General features: G+C 33.6%; 6 protein-coding genes across 10 annotated transcripts; 5 read left to right on the forward strand and 1 right to left on the reverse strand.

The window, feature by feature from the left end:
• Positions 1–1,662: 1,662 nt before the first annotated feature.
• LOC9320162 (auxin-responsive protein SAUR50) lies at positions 1,663–2,728 on the forward strand. The gene has a single exon (XM_002884050.2). It carries the CDS (start codon positions 1,936–1,938, stop codon positions 2,272–2,274), a length of 339 nt encoding a protein of 112 aa, XP_002884096.1. The 5' UTR covers positions 1,663–1,935; the 3' UTR covers positions 2,275–2,728.
• A 2,948-nt stretch (positions 2,729–5,676) lies between these two features.
• Positions 5,677–8,264, forward strand: LOC9320163 (glutaredoxin-C1). The gene is given in 4 exon segments (XM_021032477.1): positions 5,677–5,852; positions 7,551–7,639; positions 7,737–7,835; positions 7,933–8,264. Coding segments are annotated over 4 exon segments (405 nt in total). The 5' UTR covers positions 5,677–5,721; the 3' UTR covers positions 8,019–8,264.
• A 154-nt stretch (positions 8,265–8,418) lies between these two features.
• On the forward strand, positions 8,419–10,598 carry LOC9320164. Of its 4 annotated transcripts, none has more exons than XM_021032475.1 (6): positions 8,419–8,658; positions 8,746–8,859; positions 9,239–9,308; positions 9,405–9,803; positions 9,899–10,233; positions 10,318–10,598. In XM_021032475.1, exons 2-6 carry the CDS (start codon positions 8,776–8,778, stop codon positions 10,528–10,530), a joined length of 1,101 nt encoding a protein of 366 aa, XP_020888134.1. In that variant the 5' UTR covers positions 8,419–8,658; positions 8,746–8,775; the 3' UTR covers positions 10,531–10,598. The 4 variants fall into 4 exon arrangements, with proteins under 4 accessions (XP_020888134.1, XP_020888133.1, XP_020888135.1 ...); XM_021032474.1 differs by having other exon boundaries at positions 8,419–8,561; XM_021032476.1 differs by having other exon boundaries at positions 8,419–8,556.
• A 4,645-nt stretch (positions 10,599–15,243) lies between these two features.
• LOC110230281 lies at positions 15,244–18,293 on the reverse strand. 2 transcript variants are annotated; one of them, XR_002333395.1, is made up of 2 exons: positions 17,747–18,293; positions 15,244–16,139 (listed from the first exon to the last, which is right to left on the reverse strand). XR_002333395.1 is itself a non-coding variant. In XM_021032742.1 (2 exons), exons 1-2 carry the CDS (start codon positions 17,789–17,791, stop codon positions 15,371–15,373), a joined length of 807 nt encoding a protein of 268 aa, XP_020888401.1. In that variant the 5' UTR covers positions 17,792–18,293; the 3' UTR covers positions 15,244–15,370. The 2 variants fall into 2 exon arrangements, 1 of the variants encoding a protein (XP_020888401.1); XM_021032742.1 differs by having other exon boundaries at positions 15,244–16,132.
• Positions 18,294–22,060: 3,767 nt separating this feature from the next.
• Positions 22,061–23,009, forward strand: LOC9320166. The gene is made up of 3 exons (XM_021032169.1): positions 22,061–22,346; positions 22,512–22,549; positions 22,706–23,009. Exons 1-3 carry the CDS (start codon positions 22,192–22,194, stop codon positions 22,849–22,851), a joined length of 339 nt encoding a protein of 112 aa, XP_020887828.1. The 5' UTR covers positions 22,061–22,191; the 3' UTR covers positions 22,852–23,009.
• Positions 22,344–22,770, forward strand: LOC110230349. The gene is given in 2 exon segments (XM_021032982.1): positions 22,344–22,569; positions 22,571–22,770. Coding segments are annotated over 2 exon segments (195 nt in total). The 5' UTR covers positions 22,344–22,488; the 3' UTR covers positions 22,685–22,770.
• Positions 23,010–23,023: the final 14 nt, after the last annotated feature.

Below are 23,023 nucleotides of genomic sequence, written 5' to 3' on the forward strand. Positions count from 1 at the left end.
AATATGTCTAATTCATGTGGCTTATCACCCTAAATATAACTATTATTGGTGTTGTAAAAACAAATGGTAACAACCAAATCATCTAGGCTCTAATTGGTAACACAAAACTGTACAATATTTTAAGCTGTAAGCTGAAAGTAACGCTTTAAATAAAAAAATTTATATCGCTTTTGTGATTGGTAAATGTCAAAACGGTACACCCCATACTAAAGCTTTATGAGGTTACGATTCAAACCCCTAATATGAGCTTTTAAATGGTCTTTTAAAGTGAAAATAGTTGTAGTTATTCGGTAGTTTCTTCATATATGTCTAGAATAAAAATCTATTTATTGAATACACATTTTTGGTCATTATTGAAAAATTTAAAAGGGTAACTTTATAGAATAGTGTTGTCTTAGATCGTTTACAAAAAAAAAAAAAAAAAAAAAAAGTGTTGTCTTAGATCTAGATGACATTGTTAGAAAAAAAAGAAACAAAATGTACCTCTATGTTTTTTTTGTTGAGGGAAATGGGCATTTATGTATGCTTCAATAATGTCCAAATATTGTAACAAAATAGAAAATACACGTGTAGGTATATGCAAAATAAACACAATGGTTTTGCGATATCTTTTTTCGTCGAGTCCTCCTTATGTATGTATCTCCTCAAGTACGTACTTTTGTTACAGCTTTACAAATCTCTTTTACTTCGTCCGTAATCTATGTACATAATAGAATAGATACATATATGTATCTAACGGGCCGGCCATGGTCTAATTTATATGATATTAAAGGTAAGAGAAGAAAAATGGACATTTATTTTGTAAAATTGTCTAAGTATGTAAAGGCAAAAGGGAGACATTGTAGGGCAATGTTATAGTCCCTACCAAATTTTGTTTTGTATACATTCTTTCACAGTTTTAATTGCATCTCTCTCTTGTCCTTGTTGGCTCTGTCCTCAATGTTTATTTGCCCTTGCCTCCTACATGCCACATGATTTTGCTTTCACAAGAACAAAGAATCCAGGTGTCCTAATGAATCAAAACATGAAATTTGATTGGTTTTAGTTTTTCTACATATATATGATATATGTATGTACAAATCATTGATAATTTCTCTAGATATATGATTAGCTAGGAAGTTCAGTTTCATCGGACTTTAATCTCTTGAAAACATTGTATCCATCCGCCATCTTTAATTGGAAGGCCTAGAGAAACTAGAACTCGAATTCGTGTACATGCTTTGCCACAAACGTATATACAATTTTCCCCTAAAAATATACATACGTGTCTACGTGTGTTTTCATTGATTTTTATCCCAATGCAAAATCACTCCATGTGTTTCAAATGGTTAGTCGTTGATTTTGTGTACAAGAATATATACATATCATCTAATCACTAATTTTATCAACGTCATAACTAATCAACCTAATTATGATCTAAGAAATTACAAATTAACCAAATTATAACAGTTTAGTCTTGTGAATTTATTATCATTTTCATTAAATTATATAGAGCTTCTAATTATTTTTTAATAAACAGTTAATTAAATCACTAGCCCTAAACGGAATGGTATTAATTTTAATTTTATCGTTTGATATTTGGTTGTCAGCATAATTTGATGTTTTGTCCTGATATACATATACATATATATATATACATGCAAATTTAAATGTTATAACATAATTTCTACTATAATATTGTCACTATTTGGTCAACGTCATAAGTAACCAAACCTATTTAATTATAATCAATAACTATTCAAGCCAATTTGATGAACAAAAAGAAAAAACTATACCACCCAATTTTCAAAAGTATAGTGATATACTGCATTAATGATATATCTCTATTAATTTATTAGCCTTCCAAACTGTCCATATAAATACTTATCCATTGTACCTCTTACCTCCATATCATTCTTCAGGCAAAAACTAATTCGACAAAAAAAAAAAAACACAATGGCAATAAAGAGATCGAGCAAAGCAACGTCGTCTCAAGCAGCATCTATTAAGCAAATGGTAAAAAGATGCTCGAGTCTAAGAAAGATGAAGAACGTGAATGGTTGCTACTATAACCAAGAAGATGATCTTCCTCAAGACGTGCCAAAAGGTCATTTTCCCGTTTACGTGGGACCGAACCGAAGTCGGTACATCGTTCCCATCTCGTGGCTAGACCACTCCGAGTTTCAAACGTTGCTCCGACTAGCCGAGGAAGAGTTTGGGTTTGACCATGATATGGGTCTAACCATTCCTTGTGATGAAGTCTTCTTCAGGTCTCTTATCTCCGAGTTTAGATAAAGCCCGATCATAGACAAATCATTATTCTTGAAGAAGAAATCTTTTTATTGGAAAGAAAATTTGAAGCGGAGATCAGTAAATCCAAAAACAAGAACAAACAAGTCATTTTTTAGGATTTTCTGATTAAGATGGAAGAACATGGCTAAAAAGCTTCGTAGGCATTAACCCGTTTGTGGCTTTTTTTCTTTGCTAAATTTATTAGTCATTTTCTCTTTTAAATATTTTGTCTTAGTTGGTGTGGGGTGGGCGACTTTTTCCCTCAAGTCAACGTAAAAGGTTGACCGATGATCTTGAGAGGATTAGCTAGTTAACTTCTACAAATTATTTGGTTATGATTAATCAAGAAATTAATATGTAATTTAACACTCAATAGTTTGGGTGGTTTGTGCTAACGATGTTTATGTGTTATCATCGAGCTAAAATCCGCATAATATATAATGTTGATTTTTTTATATATATAATCCATGGATGCTCCAACAATTCATATAACTCACGTTCTTAACCTTTGACTAAGACTAACTAATCATATTCATGTGTAAACAGCTTTCTATTTCTACGAAAAATGTAGGAAGTACAAAGACGACATGTTGTTTTATATTGATATATCACAGTTTCATTTGACAGAACGAAATAATGATAGAAATATCACTTAACATCCTTATAAAAATAGATAATACTTTTTCTTTTATTAAGAAAAAAGTTGCGAGATAAATCATAAAATACTTGAGTCATATAAAACAATTTGTTTTCTTTTCTTTGTCAACACAAAAGTTTTGCTATACATGTAATGTATTCAGTACTTTATTTGTCGGTGTGTCAATTACCGTATTTGTCTCATTTCCTTTTACATGTAGACGTAACAAGTAGTATTTCAAAAGATTTGTTTATGTATATATATCAATTATATTGAGTCAGATTTTTATGATGAATCATTATGGTCCTACCAAACCCAGTCCCTCCATACATGTGTATCTATGCATGTTTATGGTTGTTACCTAAGCTACAAAACAATTGAAAGAATCTTCTGTAATATTGATGAACTAATTTGATGTCCCATTATGTCTCTCTTAAGAAGAAAATGTGTATTTGACAAGATGGTATGGTACATAGACCACTAAACCATCATGTCCTAACAAATTAGATTGGTGTATCGTTTGCAAAACATGCCACTCACATTCTTCATTCCCTAAAACCAGTCTACTTGATGAGTCTCTCCTCTTTTTGATGAGCTAGTCTCGCACTTTGTTTTATCCATATCGTATTCACGAAACAGTTTATATATAATAACATTTAAAAATGCATTGTCTCCTCAGAAGCTAGCTTGCCCATATTATGTGTTCTTCAAACAATTGTTTATTGTTATTCTAAGACCATATTTATCGGGGCAACTATGGCCCTGTTCTAAGAGTTTTTAAATATTAAAACTGATGAAAAGTTGGGTTTGGGTTAGGAACGCGTTCTCCTGCGAGAACAGTTCGGAGCCATGTTCGTGTGTATGTGGCAGGCCGTCATTGGTCAGGAGATGTGGAAATGGAAAAAGTCTAGGCTTTTCTTTCTTTCTTTCTCTTTCCTCTTACATTATTAATATTTTTTTTCCATTAAGATCAATCTTCAAAGATGCACACTTGCATATGCCCTAAGAGGTTTTTGCATTAAATATGTTATTGTTGACATCATAGATGCTAGTGGATATATCATCGACTCTGCATTAGAATTGCTTAATAATTATATCTAGTTTCATAACATCATCATCATTTTATAATAACATATATCGCAAATTATCATGCGATTATATAGTATTTTCCTCTATATTCAGTTTGATATTAATTTATCCAAAGTTCAAATCAGTTTAAGAAAATATTATAAGTTTTCTAATTTATTCGGTTTTCGTCCGGGTTAAACCAAAATCGAATCTGGATAGGACAAAGTACAAACCGTAGGTTAGTAACATCAAATTTGGGCTTGTCCATATTTGTCTGTTCCGAATCAAGCTTACCCATATTATGTGTTCTCCAAAGAATTGTTTATTACATTTAATATGTTATTGTTGACATCATTAGATGCTAGTGGTACATCATCCACCAAATTAGAATTGCAGAATAATTATATCATATTTCATAACATTATCATCATTTTAGCAACCTATATATTCATCATATGTCTCGTAGTATAATGAGACATAAGATGAATATGTTATAAAGTATCATGATATATCACTTGTTCACATTTTGACGTTTCAAAAAAATTATTTCACTATTTTTTACGATTCAAAATATTCATCAAATTTGCACGTTTTTGAAAAGTGATTACACAATATATACAACTAACATGTATCTACTAAAACTAATTTTCAGTTATTTATAACTATTATGCAGAAATTAGTTTTAGTCAATTATATCTTTTTTTTAAAAAAAAATTCGGTTTTTAATCATTTTTGTTTGGTTTGATTTCGGCTTTACATTCGATTATAGCATCAATTGGCTTTTGGGATATGTTAAAGTCATATCCTTACCATCTTCAACATAATAATGGAGCGTATAATCGACACTTCTCTTTACTATTCTTTGAAAATATGAAAATTAACAATTGATGCCTTTCTAATCTTTTTGCCAAGTGCATAAAGGCCAACGTTTCACATAAGGCAAAGTGTTGCATTCTCATTTATGTTCCAACTTCCGGCTACACAATGTATTGCCTGCAACATCAAATCGATCTTATATATTAGATTATCATGAAAAGGAACACAAATACTTGATAATAATAGTGTAGTGCCTTTCTATATACTTGATAATAATAGTGTGGTTATATATGTTACGTCTTGTGGTTAGTATTACTCGCCTTGAAAACCAAAGGGATTAAATTGGTGACTAACCACTAAAGCTATAATGTGAGTATCGATTCCTTAATTAAGAGGTCAAGATCCATAGTCATTGCGCATCCAATCGTTGGATTGATGGCTCTCTCATTCTCGTTTGGTCGTACCGAGAAAAGTGGAGTTTCATTCTAAGTTATGTGTTAAGACAGACTATGTACATTCTTGCCATATTTTTCATATCTGCGGTACCTAATGATGAATGGAAAACAGATTACATGTAAGTTATGATGTGCATGACTACGACCTAGAATACACAACCATCTGAATAAAAACGAAGATATGATTACTAACATATATAAATTGCAAAGCTGGTTATCGAAAGTTCAGGAACAACATTTGAGACACATTATGAGAGATAACAAAGTGAAATAGGATTGAAAGAGTTTAGCGAGATGAACTGATAAATGCAAATGAAGGCTTTTGATTGTACCTTTCATAGTTTCATGTAGTGGAACAATACTTTCTTGCAATGAATACATACAACTACTACCACCATTGTTCTTTTCATGTTGCTTTGGCAGTTTCAACAGCTCTCGGAGTTGTCTCGTAGTCTTTCGATAAGAGAAGAAGAAATGGGTTCAATGTTCAGTGGAAACAGGATGAGCAAGGAAGAGATGGAGGTGGTGGTGAACAAGGCTAAAGAGATCGTCTCTGCTTACCCCGTTGTTATTTTTCGTTGAAATCTCCCATCTTTTTCATCTAGGTTTTACTCTTTTCTTTCGTGATTGTTAGGGGGCGAATTTGGCCTTTTCAGCCCAAGGCCCAAATTCAGCCCAAGGCCAAGAATAAACGCAAAGGCCCTAATTGGAATGAAGGCCTAAAGCACTCTGAAGGCCCAAATTGGGTTTGAGCCCACGGCGAATAAGGCCTACTATGGATAACCAACCGACTGCGCAAAGTCGAGGGGTAGATTCGTCAAATCATCCCGAAGGACGCCCTACACTGTTCACTATAAATACAGAGGACCAGGTCCTATCACAGAGGGAGGCCACGTAGAGACGCAGGGACGCCGGAACACAGGAGAGCGTACAAAGCTCGTCCCAGAGCTTCTCCGCTCCTCTCCGAGCTCTACGGCTCGTCCTAGAGCTCCTCCGCTCTTTCGCGAGCTCCTCGGCTCACCACAGAACGCATTGGATCTTCTACGAGCTCCTCCGCTCGTCCAGGAACTCTTACGGATCACCCACGAGCTCCTCAGCTCATCCCAGAGCCCCTCGGCTCTTCTACGAGCTCCTCTGCTCGTCCAGGAACTCTTACAGATCGCCCACGTGCTCCTCAGCTCATCCCAGAGCCTCTCGGCTCTTCTAGGAGCTCCTCCGCTTGTCCAGGAACTCTTACGGATCGCCAACGAGCTCTGCAGCTCATCCCAGAGCTCCTCGGCTCTTCTACGAGCTCCTCCGCTCATCTCAGAGCTCCTCGGACCATCAATAATATGAACTATGAACGGCTTGATCCCATCAAAGGGTACATAGGAAACCTTAATTACAAGGTTCAGCTATCAAGACAATCGGAGCATAAGGAGACGCAACTATCAGGATAACCCGAGCTCCTCAGCTCTCCTCTGAGCTCCTCAGCTCGTCCTTAAGCATCAAGCTCGTATTCATTCATCAAGCACATCTTTTTACCATAATCGACCCGTCCCATCTCAGCTTACACAAGGAAGAGACCGTCTTTTAAAGTCCAACCGACCTGCCTAAGTCTCGGGCTCGTTATAATAGAAAGATTCTTCTTACTTCTCTAGAGATCCCCATTTTCGTACTTGTGTGATTTCGTGCATCAACAGTGATTATGATGAATTTGTTGGAAAAATCGGATGAATTGGTCAAAAAGTGAGACTCGGCTTCGTCACTCGATCGAGAGACGCCCAGGGACTGGACGGCCATAGGGAGCTTACTGAGTCTTTCCCATATGGGCGTTGAGTCTGCTTCTATTTGACGCAGAGGCACCATTGGATCATCGTGTGCTTGTTTTGTTGGTGAAATTAGGTCACATGGGTGGAAGTGGAACATAGAGCATCTTATTTTGGTGATTATCATCCAATTCAGAGATGATTAATGGGTTTTACTAGACGATATAGATGTGGTCATGTAGTAGATACTGTTAGATCCAATTCTCAACTTTGGTAGTCTAGAAATCTTTAAAGAAGCTATAGTTTTTTTCGATCATCATGTGTGTGCTTATTGAAGATTGACCTGTGCCAGCTCCTATGACCGATTTTGAGGGGAAAGATGTGCCTTTTGGAATCTTGAAATGAAGTTTTATTTGTTGTTGCTTAGAGTCTTGAGTTTCATCTGTCTAGAACTTAGATTCATATCGACCTCCTTCTTTCCACTTTTTGAGATGTTCCTAATGTTACTCTTGAAGTGTAATGTCTTAGCTCTGATACATGTATTATCTATCGCAGCAAGACATACTGTGGTTATTGCCAGAGGGTGAAGCAGTTACCGACACAACTAGGAGCAACTTTTAAAGTACTTGAGCTCGATGAAATGAGTAAGAAACCAATTCCCTGTCAATACCCGTATATTAGTATTTCTCCATGTACCTGGATTATCTTGATGCTAATTTACAACTAATCTCTACTTAACAGGTGATGGAGGTGAGATCCAATCAGCTTTATCAGAGTGGACTGGACAGAGCACAGTTCCAAACGTCTTCATCAAAGGAAAACACATCGGTGGATGCGATAGTAAGAGAAAAAACTAAACAAATTCTCTACAGCTAATGGAGATTCAGGTCGCCGAAAAGAACTAAATGCATTTTCACGTTACTTGTATATTTTGCAGGAGTGATAGAGACCAACAAGCAGGGTAAGCTTGTGCCTCTACTTACTGAAGCTGGGGCTATTGCCAATAACTCTTGTCAACTTTGAAGAAACTCGAAACTGGTGTGCCGGAAACTTAAAATACAAAAAGAAGTAGAGTGGTGTGTGTTGTGTTTAGATCATGAAAACGAGGTATTGTCACATAACTCAATAAAGAAAGATCCTTCCCGTTGTTTAATACAGAACATCTAAGTGTGCTCTTCATGTTGGTGTGTCGGTTATGTAATAAAACTTGAGTAATCTGCTGTAGTTTCTTACTCTAAATTACTGAACATTGCTCGTTGCATCCCAAAATTCGGAGATTCATTCAATAAATAATGTCGATGTGGTTAATCTAGATTTATTACGGAGTATAGTGCGAAAATCGTAATTTAAGAGAACATGTGGGGTGAATGTGTAAATATTATCTAAAGCCGGTGAAAGAAGAGAAACTGAGGAAACTGAATGAATTTGACCAGTGAGTGTTCAAGCGTCGTAGAAGAAAAGACAAAGTTTTGGTCTTTTGGAAAACCTAGACAGGCCCGTGTAACGGTGTAAGATGGAGATTTGTTCTAAAGATTTATCAAATCAACAACTCCTAAGCTAAAGCAAGTAAGCGAAGCCATTGCTCTCACAAATTAGCCCAAATACTCAATTTTCACCGAAAGTCTTCGAATTTATTCTCCAGTATCAGTTTCTCTGAGAAAAAGTTGTACTTTTGCCAACTCTGAGGAAATCTTTTGTATCTGTATATCAGTCATGGGTTAATCCGATTAAACCCGTGTTGCTTGGTTAGGGTTTAAGAGAATTGCTGCCTTCACCGGTCATGGCTGCAAATCTTGTGTCCTCCTCGGCTTCTTCTTTGGTTCCATCCATTTTCTCACCGTTTCAACCTCGGAGTTCCTTTCAGGTGACAGTTTCTTATTCAATCTTTCTTATTTTCTCCTCAGCATTTAGAATTTCTTCTATGTTGCATCTTTGTTTCATGCTTCCAATGTATTACCTCGACAGATATTTCTCCCAATGTGGTTTGAGAGCTTAGTTGAGACATTGAGAATACTAAAATCAATGTGTTTGCAGTTCTACCTTAGATTTAATTGGGACATCATGCCTAGAAAAAGTCACAACTTCATCTGATCAATATGCTTATTAGGTTATGATAAAATGAAATCAAGTGTCTGTTTCATTTGTTGTTGTTGATGTAGTTATTTATTACCTGCTGTTTCTTGGTCTTGAGAAGCCACCATGTTTATGGATATTTGCTGACATTCACCTTTCTCACACTCCAGTTGCGTTCATCAAGGCATCAGCCTACTCATCTCCTTTGTTACCATTCTCGACACCGTAAAACTGATAAAAGCAAGTTCCTTTCTTTACTTGTAGTTTTTTCGCTTTCGGGTATGAGCTCTGGCTTGTGAGTAAGTCTTCTGATTGCATTTCATCTAATATGAACAGTTAGTTCTCTTCACATTTCCTTCAGAGACCGAAATCCAAGAGAAGTCTTCCGAAAGAAAGCTAATTTGGCTCTTGCAACTTCAGAAGAACAGTTCCAGTACACTGACCAAACACTCGAAAATCCTGAAACAACAAGTCCCCAACTTGGCCCCGAAGCTACACCTCGAGATGGTAGTTCAACTATCCAATACAATGGAAATGACGGAAAACCTGGTTTCATTTCGTTTTACAATCCTCGGAATAAAACAGAGGATATCATTGTCCCTCCTGAATCACAAAGTACATGGGGACGTCTGCTCTGGCTCATTGGTCCTGCAGTCTTAGTCTCCTCTTTCATTTTACCTCCAATTTACTTACGAAGAATAGTCTCAGCAGTTTTTGAAGACTCTTTGCTCACAGGTTCATCTTGCTTCTCCTTTTTGCGATTTACTTCTCACCTTCTGTTCGAAAAATGCAGAGACAAAGCCATTGAATCTTTATTCCTCTATTTGCAGACTTCCTCATCCTGTTCTTCACCGAGGCTCTCTTCTACTGTGGAGTCGCCGCATTTCTTCTGATAATAGACCGCTCAAGAAAAACATCCGGAAAAGTTCCCCAGAACCGAATCAATCCTTCTCAGTTAGGACAAAGAATCTCTTCTGTAGCAACATTAGTGCTGAGTCTCATGATTCCAATGGTGACAATGGGCTTCGTCTGGCCATGGACTGGACCTGCAGCATCAGCTACTCTTGCACCATACCTCGTTGGTATCGTTGTTCAGTTTGCATTCGAACAGTACGCAAGATACCGTAATTTTCCATCATCTCCTATCATCCCCATCATCTTTCAGGTATGTGATCACTCCTTCAATCAACACCGCTCAAAAGATATTTCACTTTAACACACTTTTGAAGGAACTTTTTTGGTTTTGTAGGTATACAGACTTCATCAGCTGAACAGAGCGGCGCAATTAGTAACAGCATTGTCGTTTACGGTTAAAGGAGCAGAGGCAACAGTTAATAATCTGGCAATCAAGAAATCACTGGGTACACTTTTGAATGTGATACAGGTTTTAGGTGTGATTTCAATCTGGTCTATATCAAGCTTCCTCATGTGGTTATCATCTCCTTCCCAAAATCAGTCTTAATGTATGAAACAGCTTTCTTATTACTATTGCAGAGAAGAGAATAACAGATCTGTCTCAAGTTTTTAACAGTTAAAAACTTCACCTTTTTATAAATTTACTTAGGGTCAAATTTACACAATTGAAAGAATAAAGACCTGCTTACAATTTGAGGGTTCTAATGAGTAATGAGAGTGAAGAATTGTCAAAAAAGCATTATCTATTTGTGGTCACTGGCTTTTCTTGCTAAAAATAGCAAAGTACATTAACTTTTGGGGAATGTATCCTTGTCTGAAAAAAAGTCCATAACGTTCTGTTACATGTTAATTTCATTTATTTTGACGGTTTGGTTGCGTAAACTTTTATTCCTAAGTCCCAACATTTTAACTTTCTCAAACATCGATCCTTTGTCTCAGAATATTGTCTCCATCAAAGTACCATAAGTAATCTCCACTTAAAACTTCTCCATCAGGCACAAATTAGTGTTTGAAGTTATACAAAAACTTTGAAATTAATTACTGTTTCAGAAACCAAAGTAACACAGATTAAAGGACGATAAAATATCCTTAGTAAAGATTTTTTGATAGAAAATTGTATGCCAAGGTAAAAAATCGACTTCAATATCACTGAATAGATATTGAAATAACGATCTTTTACACACCGAAGGGTCAAAGATGAAAAAGGCACTTTAAAGATCAATATGTGCAAAAGATGGCCGCTCTGCCTACGAAAACGACATGGCACGCGGATGGAAGATTTTTGCACCATTAAATTATATGATAAAATACACGAATATATTCAAAATATTATTTACGTGGATTCATATATATTCTCATATAGATATATGAATATACCATCTCGTATGAAAAGCTTACTATCTCGACTAAGAAATAGTGAAAAACTGTAACTACTATTAGAATAATGGAACCTCAATGAACTATAGAACACACCAAAAAGAAACAGCATAAATCAAAATATATATTCTAAAAGATTGTTAGATTAATAGAACAAGATCCAGATCTGTTCTCTATCAACAAGACCAAGTACTATCACCAACGTGTAAACAAGAAACGCATGTTTTATACAGTTAGAGAATAGCTAACGCTTAAAAAAGAAAATGAACGAAGAACATGGAAGAAAAGATCGAATCAGGAGGAGACACAAAGGAGGCTTCTAAAGTTTATGAGGATATATGCAAAAGAGGTTTGGTTTATATAGAGAGCCTTGGAAATTAGGTCAATGGTGTTGTCGGTCGACGGAAATATAAATATAAATGGAAATAGACAGAAATTGGAAATAATATAAAAAGGAAATGTTCTAAGAAAAGAAGGAAATCTGTTTGGTCAGTGGGCAGATGACATCTTGAAGGAAAGTGGGATGTTTAGGGCAGCTGCCCCGTGAATTAAACAATTCAACAACTTGTCTGAACAAGGTAACCTCGTGACTCGCAGATGTTCCCGGTTCACTTTGGTTTACAAATCTAATTGTACATTTTAGGTTTCGTTTTGGTTTTCAAGATCTGGTCGATTTGGTTTTCAAAAATCGTTTAAGAAAAATATCAAACAAAGTAAATTGTAACAATTTGATTTTTTTTTTAATACTAAATCAATATATATTTACGAAAATTATAATAAAGAAAATCCTCACAAGTATTTATTAAATATATTAATATTAGAAAAATATTAATTTATAACTAAAAACTATTCTTAAGTGCAAAAGACATCAAATAAACCAAACTAGATGATTTACCCGCACTATGTGCGGGGAGAAATAGTTATATGAAATATATAAATAATTTTTTGGAAACCGATTATATATTATCACATTTGGAATAAGATTTTAAATTAAAATATTGACCAAAGTTTTTTTTTCAAATATCATTCCTATAATTCTGAAATATATTCGAATATTTTTTTGTATTTTAATTAAGATTTTATTTTGGAAACAATTCAATATAAAAACTGAAAAGAGTATGAATAATTATTTTTTAAACGTAATAAAATTTTATTATCCTTTATTATTCTTGATAATTCTATGTAGTTAGGATTGATTTATTGCATATCCCTCATTTTATGAATCAATTTATATTGTTACGATAAGGTATTGGGTTGTAAATAAATTGTAAATAAAATGAGTAAATGACTAATTAAATTGAATAAACCGTGTAAAAGTTTTAATAAATTGATAAGTAAAAATTTGAAAAGAAATAATATTGAAAATAATGAGTAAGCGGATACATTTTTAACATAGATTAATATTAAATATTGTTCATAGTGAATGTGTAATTAATGAAATGTTACTAACTAATTTATGTAAAACTATGTTCCAAATATATTTAAGAAACAAATGGGTTCACATATACATTTAGATGTTTTGTAATTTATAACAAAAAATAGAATGTCATATATGTTAAAATTCTAAATGTTTTTTATAAAACATATAAAAAAATATAAGTACAAAACATATAATAAACATTTATATTATATATTGTTCATCATGATTTATGCTATATACTTTTTACTTGTTCCGTCAATATATATAGTTTTTATTAATTAATTTCCTTCATTAATTGCTAATCTCTTAAATATAGAGGAAAAATATGCATAAGTACCACTAATGGCATTATATGTAATTAGTCTAGTAAATATTGGACAATTATTAAGTTTGCTCAGAGTTTCTCTGGTTGCGACATGTCAGCATGACAGTCTTGTAAATCACACGTGAAGGTAAGGTTTTTTATTTAAAATGCTTCTCAATTAATATATAGGGGATGTTACAACGATTTGATAAATAAACCAAAATGTTCATTGGTTCGTCAAATAAATCAAATTCTACTATGTTAAATTAAACGGAATAAACAATTTACTTAAATATATATTAGAATTAAATATTTTTATAAAAATATGACGACTTTTAACCGATAGACGGGACGGTAGATATCAAATATACCAAAAGTTGCAACGGTTCATCAAATATACCACATATTGCAATGGTTCATCAAATATACTTAAGATTACAATGATTCGTAAAACAAAACCAAAATTGCAATGATTCGTCAAATAAATCAAATGTTGCAACAGTTCAATTAAACGGTTACAATCTCATTTAAAAACATTTTAGTAATTAAAAATTTTAAAATTACAAATAATAATTTATGAAAAGTTATACCGACAATAGATGATTAAATGTTGTAATGATTTATAAAATAAAATTAAAATTGCAATTGTTCGTGAAATAAATTAAATATTGTAATGGTTCAACTAAACGGTTGCAACCATTTTACGAAAAGTTACGATAAAAAGATGCAACCGTAAAAAATATTTATTCGGATTACAACTTTCTCAAAAAAAACATAACGTAAAATAAATATTTTAGTTTAAAAGAAAAATAAACGAAATGTTGCCATATACCAAAACTTGCAACGGTTCGTCAAGTTCGTCAAATAAACTAAAGATTACAACGGTTCGTATAACAAAACCAAAAGTTGCAATAATTGGTCAAATAAACCAAATGTTTCAACGGTTCAATTAAGAGATTACAATCTCATTTAAATATATTTTGGTAATTAGAAATTAAAAATATTAATTTACGAAAAGTTATACCTAGAGAAATGACGGTAGATAATTAGATGTTAAAACAATTTATAAAATAAACTAAAGGTTGCAATTGTTTGGGATATAAACTAAATATATAAATTAAAGGTTGTAATTGTTTGTAAAATAAACTAAATATTGCAGTAATTCGAATAAGAGGTTGTAACTGTTTATAAAGAGTTACAATAAAAAGACGCAACCACAGAAGACATTCGCATTGCAATTTTCTAAAAAACATAACCGTAGAATATATATTTTATGTTAAAATTTTTTTAACAAAAAGTTGCGATTAAAAGACACAACCGTTCAAATGTGCAAAAGACATTTATCGAGATTGCTATTATATATAGATTGGGTTTTCTTCAAAGTTGTTAACATTATTTAACATAAAACTTAAATAAGTGTTAAATTTATATAACAGTTGAAAACAAGTTGAACTTATACACCACAAGACTCACAGACCAAATGACGGGATGCTAAGCTCGATTAGTTTTCGACGTATTGTAAATTTAACACTTAAGTTTTGATAACATTTTGTTAATTAAAAAAGTTTAGTTAAAAATAAAAACATTATTTGTAAAAAAACCTTAAGTGTTAAATTTACAATACGTCGGGAAACAAATTAAACTTATACACCACAAAACTTACGGACTAAAGGACGGGATGCTAAGTTCGGTTAGTTTCCGACGTATTGTAATTCTAACACTTTCAATTTTGAAAACACTTTTTTAATTAAAAAATTTAGTTAAAAATAAAACATTTTACTTAAAACATTATTTGTAAAAAAAAACTTAAGTGTTAAATTTATATAACAGTTGAAAACAAGTTGAACTTATACACCACAAGACTTACGGACCAAAGGACGGGATGCTAAGTTCGGTGAGTTTCCGACGTATTGTAAATTTAACACTTAAGTTTTGAAAATATTTTGTTAATTAAAAAAATCAGTTAAAAATAAAAAATTTTTACTTAAAATATTATTTGTAGAAAAACATTAAGTGTAAATTTACTATACGACGGAAAACAAGTTGAACTTATACACCACAAGACTTACGGACCAAAAGACGGGATGCTAAGCTCGGTTAGTTTCCGACGTATTGTGAATTTAACACTTAAGTTTTGAAAACATTTTGTTTTTTTTTTTTACAACAAACAATAATTTATTCAAATAAAAGATTCTTTACAAATCAAACGTTTTAGCCACATCGGCTTGTGAACAGAGCTTGAATAAAACTCTCCAGTGAAAGAATTGAGACATGCTAAATTATGAGCTATACAATTTCCTGAACGGTAAAAGTAAAAGTAAAAATTACAGAGGAAAATTTAGTTGTCCAATAATCAATGTCTTGAAGTAGATTAACCAAGTCACAGTGGTGGGAGTGCCCATTGATCATGTTGAGAAGAATCTCGCAGTCACCTTCAAATTGAACGCACTTAAACCCCCTTATCCAAGTTTGTTGCATCGCCATCAATAGCGCTTTCGCTTCAGCCTCCAAAGGGGTTGATGAATTCGGAAGTTTAGAAGCGCCCCAAGCTTTTGGATCACCATGAGAATCTCGTATAATCCAGCCTCCGGTACCATGTGAAAATCTTGCGTCAAAACCTGCATCAAAATTGCATTTGACCATCAACGGGTGTGGCCTTGTCCAAGTAGGCGCCATAGGATTCTGGCTTTTTGTGTTTTTATTCGGTAGTTGCTTCTCTCCCAAGTTATTAATCCATTCTTGAATCTCTGTCTGGACTTGTTGAACGATACGTGTCGGACTTTCAGCATATTTGTTGAAGACTAGTTTATTCCGTGCCTTCCATATTTTCCAAAGGAGCCAGAAAGAGAACAATTTTTGATTGGTTGTGAGGGTTTGATTATGATAAAGATCAATGATATAATTAAAGTTCTCTTCCAAATCAGAGGAAAAATGAAGCGCCTGTAATATATTTGATAGATGCCAGGCCATTTTTGCGAAAGAACAACTGAAGAGTACATGGTTTATAGTTTCTTCCTCATCTTGGCAGCGAAGACAGGTAGATCCAATCTGCATTCTGCGAGTAACCAGTCGTGAACAAGTTGGTAGAGCACGTGATATTGATCTCCAAAGCATGTGAAAACATTTTGTTAATTAAAAAATTTAGTTAAAAATAAAAACATTTTACTTAAAATATTATTTGTAAAAAAACCTTAAGTGTTAAATTTACAATAAGGGCATGTTCGTTTGATCATCTGGCATTTCTATCCGGATGGTCCATTTAAATGTTCCATCCAAATGCTCCATCTGAATCTTGTTCGTTTCAATTTTTGGATATTCATTTGGATGGAGCATCTAAATGAACTTTTGTTTGTTTACTTAATTTTTATAAATCTTCATTTGCATCTAGATGACTTTAACAAGAAAATGACTAAAATACCCATACTTTTAATCTAATTGTATTTTAATTTTAATCTTAAATCTATTAATTTAATTATTGCTCTAAAATATATTTACAAATAAATAATTTTAAACTATGATTTTAACATATAAAAATTAATTTTATGGTTTTGGCGGGAAACTATGATTTTACGGTTTTGACGGGAAAATATGATTTGCCGGAAAATATGCTTTTACGGTTTTGGCGGAAAATTTTGATTTAGCGAGAAAATATGAATTTATAGGAAAATTAAGTTTTGTACTTTTGGCGGGAAAATATGATTTCACGGTTTTGGTGGAAAACACAATTCTTCAATTTTTTCGGTTTTGGCGTGAAAACAGAATTCCGTGTTTTGGCGGGAAAATATGATTTCATGGTTTTGGTGGAAAACACAATTCTTCAGTTTTTTCGGTTTTGGCGGGAAAACTATGATTTTGCGGTTTTGGCGGAAAAACATGATTTTGCGGTTTTGGCGGGAAAATATGATTTTATTGTTTTGGCGGGAAAACATGATTTGGCGAAAAATATGATTTTGCGGTTTTGACGAATTCCACAATTTTCTATCAAAAATCATGATTTCACTTTTTTGGCGGGAAAAAACACAATTCCGCAATTTTATGGTTTTGACGGAAAATGAAATCTTTGATTTCACGATTTTTAGAGATTTTTTTTGGTGTAAATATGTGATTTTTAGAATATAAAATGAGAAATCTATAGAAATAAACATTATTTGATATATGATTGTAAATGAAGGTATATTTGTCATTTGTTATTTTTGGCTGAATCATCTCCATCCAAATGCTCCAATCATGTTCATCCAGATGAGTTTGACAAATTTGCCTAAAATTACAAACTCATTCAGATGATCCATCCAACTGATTCATCCAAATGCTCTGTTAAATTGTCAAAAACGAACATCATTCTTCATCCAGATGATCCATCTGAGTGGAGAAACGAACACGGCCTAAGTCGGAAAACAAGTTGAATTTATACACCACAAGACTTACGGACCAAAGGATGGGATGCTAACCTCGGTTAGTTTCCGACGTATTGTAAATTTAACACATAAGTCTTGAAAACATTTTGTTAATTAAAAAATGTAGTTAAATTAAAAATCTTAATTGAAAACTTTTAAATTTAGTTTTAAATCCAAAAAAAATTTAGAAAAATTAAAAAACAGATTTTGGGGACAAAAGCAATAATTAAAAACCTAAAGTAAAAAAGAAGGAAATTAAGATATGTACCAGTTGCTCGTGATATTCGTTGAAACAGAGAGATGAATCTATCATCCTCTGGCGACGTTTGTCCCAGCCATGGAAACACCAACGCTGCTATTGGCTCGTCGCTTTTCACTGCCTCTCTCTTCATTAACCTCTTCCCGCTCTCGCATCCTTCGCCGCCGTCATGGTGCTCTCCTTCGCCGATGTTGACAGAATCCATCGGTGTGAAATTAGGGTAAACAGGATCTGAAATCGATATGGATTTGAACAGAGGATGGAGATCAATCATGAAACGAGATTTCTTTCCGCAAAGATCAATCTTACGGACGATAGTTGTTTGTTGCAGAGATCATCGTCGTGGAGCCACCTCTATAAGAGATTTACAGAGCTTTGTTAAAGAAGAAAACTGCGTAATATTATGCAGACGAGAGAATGAAAGATGGAAGAAATCTTTTGTTTTTGGTGTTGAAGAAGAAGAAGAGAGAAAGAGAGAATTTTGATTTCTTAAGGAAGAAGAGAGAATGAGTGATGTTGGACATTAGGGTTCAAGTATGTATTTATAAGCAAAGGTTCTTCACATTAGAAAAAAAAAAGAAATTTCGATTGTTTCCATTTTTTTTGGCACTTTAATACGTGTATTATTAAATTTGGAATAAAAATATCTGGTTTAATTTCAATTGATTTTTAAAATCGTCGTGTTTTAAAACTTGGTATAATCATACACCCGAGTTAACGACTGTTAACTTTTCTAACGGCATCCCTAACTACGGTTAATACTTAACTCCACATGGTTAATTAGACAAAACCACGGACACTGTTACGCTTTCGCATTCTTCCCCAAATCGATTTGGGATCAGAAACCCTAACTCTCTCTATCTCTTTGAATTTCGAATCGATTTGTCGGAAAACAAGATAATCGATGTGTTAAGTCGCTTGATTGCTTGCGGTTTGGTTAGAATTTGAGTTCAAGGAGTAAGTTTGGTCGCATCGTGATGAGGTATGTAATCGATTTAAGATTTTTAGGGTTCTAGAAATTCTGGGTTTGGGGATTTTTAGGGTCCTAGAAATTCTTGGATCAGTTTTCAACAAATCCTCATGGGCTTCTGGATCATATGATCTCAAAGCATCCATGTTGAATGAGTTTCTAGAACCCTAAAAATCACCAGATACCCCCAAATCCAGAATTTATAGAACCCTAAAAATCTTCTACCAGGATTTTCATTTGTCCATGCCTTTGTCACTGTCGTTGCTTTACCAAAATTGCAAATAGGACCCCATCGACGGCTAATTGAATTTGCATCAGACCCAGAACTTTGGCTCATCATTTTTGTAAAGATGAAGAGAAGATAGAGAGAAATTAGGGTTCTAAGCTCCCAAATCGATTTGGGGAAATTGTATAAGGGCAACAATGTCTTTATTAGGGTCTAATTAACCACGTGGGGTTAAGTATTAACCGTAGTTAGGGATGTCGTTAGAAAAGTTAACAGTCGTTAACTCGGATGTATGATTACACCAAGTTTTAAAACACGACGATTTTAAAAGGCAATTGAAATTATACCAGACATTTTTGCTCCAAATTTAATAACACGCGTATTAAACGATAAAAAAAATAGATGGCGGTTTTTTCGGATTTTTTCCCACGAGTGTTGTAATTTCCTTTTTTTCGACGAGGTTAATAAGTTTGTTTCCATTATTTATGACAATTTGTATGACACAACAAATTTATAAGGCCCATTGAGCATGATTTCTCGCAAGTCGCAAGTCTACTATTGGGCTTAAGCATTAATTAGGCCCAGGCCTAAATTCAGGCTAGAAAGTAGGTCTGGGCAAATAAACCTAACCGAATGTACCGAACCGAAACCGAAGTAAAAAAAACCAAACCGAAAATTTGAAAATAACCGAATGGATACTAAATTCTATAACCGAAATAACCGTAACCGAATCGGTACCGAATCAAAATATTTCGGGTAACCGAAATACCCGAAATACAATTATATTTTCAAAATAATTAGTTATTTATAAACCAAATAATAAAAATACTTAAAAAATATAAAAAAAATAGTAAAAATACTTGAAATAAACCGAAATATATCCAAAAATATCCAAAAATACTCAAAAATAACAGAAATATCCGAAAATATCCTAAACAAAATAACCGAATGGATACTAAATTTTAAAACCGAAAGAACCGGAACCGAACCGAAACCGAACCAAAATTTCAAAATATCCGAAAGGATACTAAATTTTGAAACCGAAAGAACCGAAACCGAATGGACCCAACCGATAACCGAACGGTTAACCGAAAGCCCTGGCCTACTAGAAAGATTCAAGTTTTGTCTCCTTCAAAGAAAGGACTTCAAGTTTTGAGAAATTAATAATAGTAATTGCTCCGAACGACGACGTTTAGAGGTGTTGGTATTAAAAAACCTTTGATTAAACCGCTTGCCTGAAATCTCCTCTCCAATCTCTTCCAATCTCTCCTCTCCTCTCTATCTATCCGCTTAGAGGTGTCAAGCGGGCCGATAGCCCGCGGACTTTGTCCAATTAGCCCACAGCGGGGCGGGCTTGGACATCATTTTTCATGCCCATAAAATAGCGGGCCTCGCGGACAAGCCCATGCGGATTGCGGATTTTTGCGGGTTTTGTCCGCGGATTTGCGGACCGGCCCGCAGACTACAAATATTTAATAAAAATAAATAATTAATATAAATAAATAAATATTTTTACATAATTCTGAAAATATATATGTGAAATATATGAACATATAACGAAATTTAATGTATAAAATTATAAGATTTACAAAAAAATTAATTCTAAGAGTTTTTTTTTTATTGAAAAATTGTTAATTTCAAATTTTAAAAATTGATTTTATTTTTTAATTATTTTTAAAATATTTAAAACTAAGCCCGCGGGCCGGCCCGCTAATCCGTTGGGCTTAGCGGGGAGGGCCTGGACATATTATTTTTGCCCGCGGTCCTAGCGGGCCGGCCTGCCGCGATCTCATAAATTTAAATGCCAATCGTGGGCCGGCCCAGATGGATGCGGGCCGGCCCGTTTGACACCTCTAATCCGCTTCCCCCTTTCTTCTTACCTCTAAAATTCCAATCTTTCTCATTGTTTTTTTTAGGAAAAATCATTGCCAGCTACACGAACTATACGCCAACACATCACCACACATGCAGACTATTTTAATGTTTCGCTAACTACACGAACTATTGGTATTACATACGGACATCCCCGAACTATCATCGGTTATGTGTGCTACACCATAACCATCATTTCCAAATAATATAAATGTCTTGTTAACTACACGAAGTATTTCTTTTTTTTGTCAACTACACGAAGTATTTTCCATCAATTTTTTTTTAAAACTAATAAGTTAAATAAAACCATATAATATATCAATGTAAATTATATATGTACATTATAACTATTCTAACTTTAAAATTTTAATGTAATAAAGACTAAACTAGTTCCATAAAAAATATATGTATTCATTAAAAATTTGTTAATTAACTTAAACCTATAATGAACATGCATAATTTAATTAAGTGACACTTTTAAAAATTTAGTTAAATTAATTTCATATAATACATATGTGTGCATTAAAAATTAGTTAATTAATTTAACTTAAAATTATAAGGGATACTGCATATGTAGAATTTAAACTTTAAAAGTTATAATGCATATATATAATTAACAATAGTGTATTATTTACTTTTAGTTATTTTTTCATTTTGTAATTTTGTTTTAAAAAAATGATGGAAATATTTCCTGTAGTTAATAATACATTTATATTATCTGGAAATGATGGTTATGGTATATATAATTTACATTGATATATTATATAGTTTTATTTAACCTATAGTGATGTATAATTTAACTAAGTGACTATTTTAAATTTTTAACAATTTAATATAATAAATATTAAATTAGTTAAATTAATTTAACTTAAAAGTATAATGCATTAAAAGTTATAATATATATATATATATATATATATATAATTTATAATAGTGTAATATTTACTTTTTAGTTATTTTTTATTTTTAATTACTTTTTTTAAAAAAAAAATTTGATGGAAAATACTTCGTGTAGTTGACAAAAAAAAGAAATACTTCGTGTAGTTAACAAGATATTTATATTATTTGGAAATGATGGTTATGGTGTTGCACACATAACCGATGATAGTTCGGAGATGTCCGTATGTAATACCAATAGTTCGTGTAGTTAGCGAGACATTAAAATAGTCTGTATGTGTGGTGATGTATTGGCGTATAATTCGTGTAGGTGACAATGATTTTTCCTTTTTTTTATATTCCAAGCTTCAAGTTTTTCGTTCGAGGAAATAAGAGAGAGAGGACTTTCTCTCTCTTCTCTCTCTTAATTAATCCTTTAGAGAGAGAAAGTTTCCGGCGAATAATTTTGCACCGGCAACGGCCAGTTTCTTCATTGGCGTTGGCTGACACATGCCCAGCACAGTCGGTTACCTCAACGACGGTGGCTGGTTTTCTCGTCTGGCATCGGTGGATTTATTTTCGCCGTTGGCTAGCTCTTTTCCGGCAGTTTTTGGCTACTACAGCAAAGCTGGCTGGCTTATGTCCGGAATTGTCTGGCTTCCATAGTAGAGATGTCCGGCTTCCCGTCCAGCATCGTCGCGTCTCCATGGCGGCGTATGGCTGGCTTTCGGTTTATCCCTCCACCGACGTAGATCGGTCGCTTTCCTTTGTGTGTCTGTTTTTTTAGTTTGCTTTCAATAATCTCATATGGGCTGTGTTGGTAATTACAGTGTAAGCAATTTCGCTAACTACTGTTCTTTTCCTACCAGTTTTCCATTGAGTTTTAATTTGCAGAAATCAATTCAGGGATCTGAGAATTAGGTTGAAGATAAGAAGTAGAATCCGTCGCTTATTAATCATTGCCAATTCGCTGTTGTATCTTTATTGGAGCCTCTTTGTTTAATACCGGTGAGAAACCCATAAGAATCCATGTTCGATAGTCTTATCGACGGTGATTCCTTCATCGGAATCGAAGCTCCAGCGGCGAAGGTTGAAGTCGGTTTGCTTTCGACTGCTCATCTGACACGTGTTTATGTCTATCTTCAGTTGACTACACGTATTACGGGATAGAGTCAAAATTCAGTTTCTTCTTCTGTAAACGACAGTAGATTCTCTGATGGGCCTCTTGTGGCTTGAGACTTTCTGTAATCTTTTACTGTTGTGGGGCTTTTTAGCCCATGTATAACTGCCTTTGTTTAATAATATTTCCCTCTTGCGAAAAAAAAAAAGCTTCAAGTTTTTC

This window comes from Arabidopsis lyrata (genome assembly GCF_000004255.2).
Source record: "Arabidopsis lyrata subsp. lyrata unplaced genomic scaffold ARALYscaffold_3, whole genome shotgun sequence".
Lineage (NCBI taxonomy): Eukaryota > Viridiplantae > Streptophyta > Magnoliopsida > Brassicales > Brassicaceae > Arabidopsis > Arabidopsis lyrata.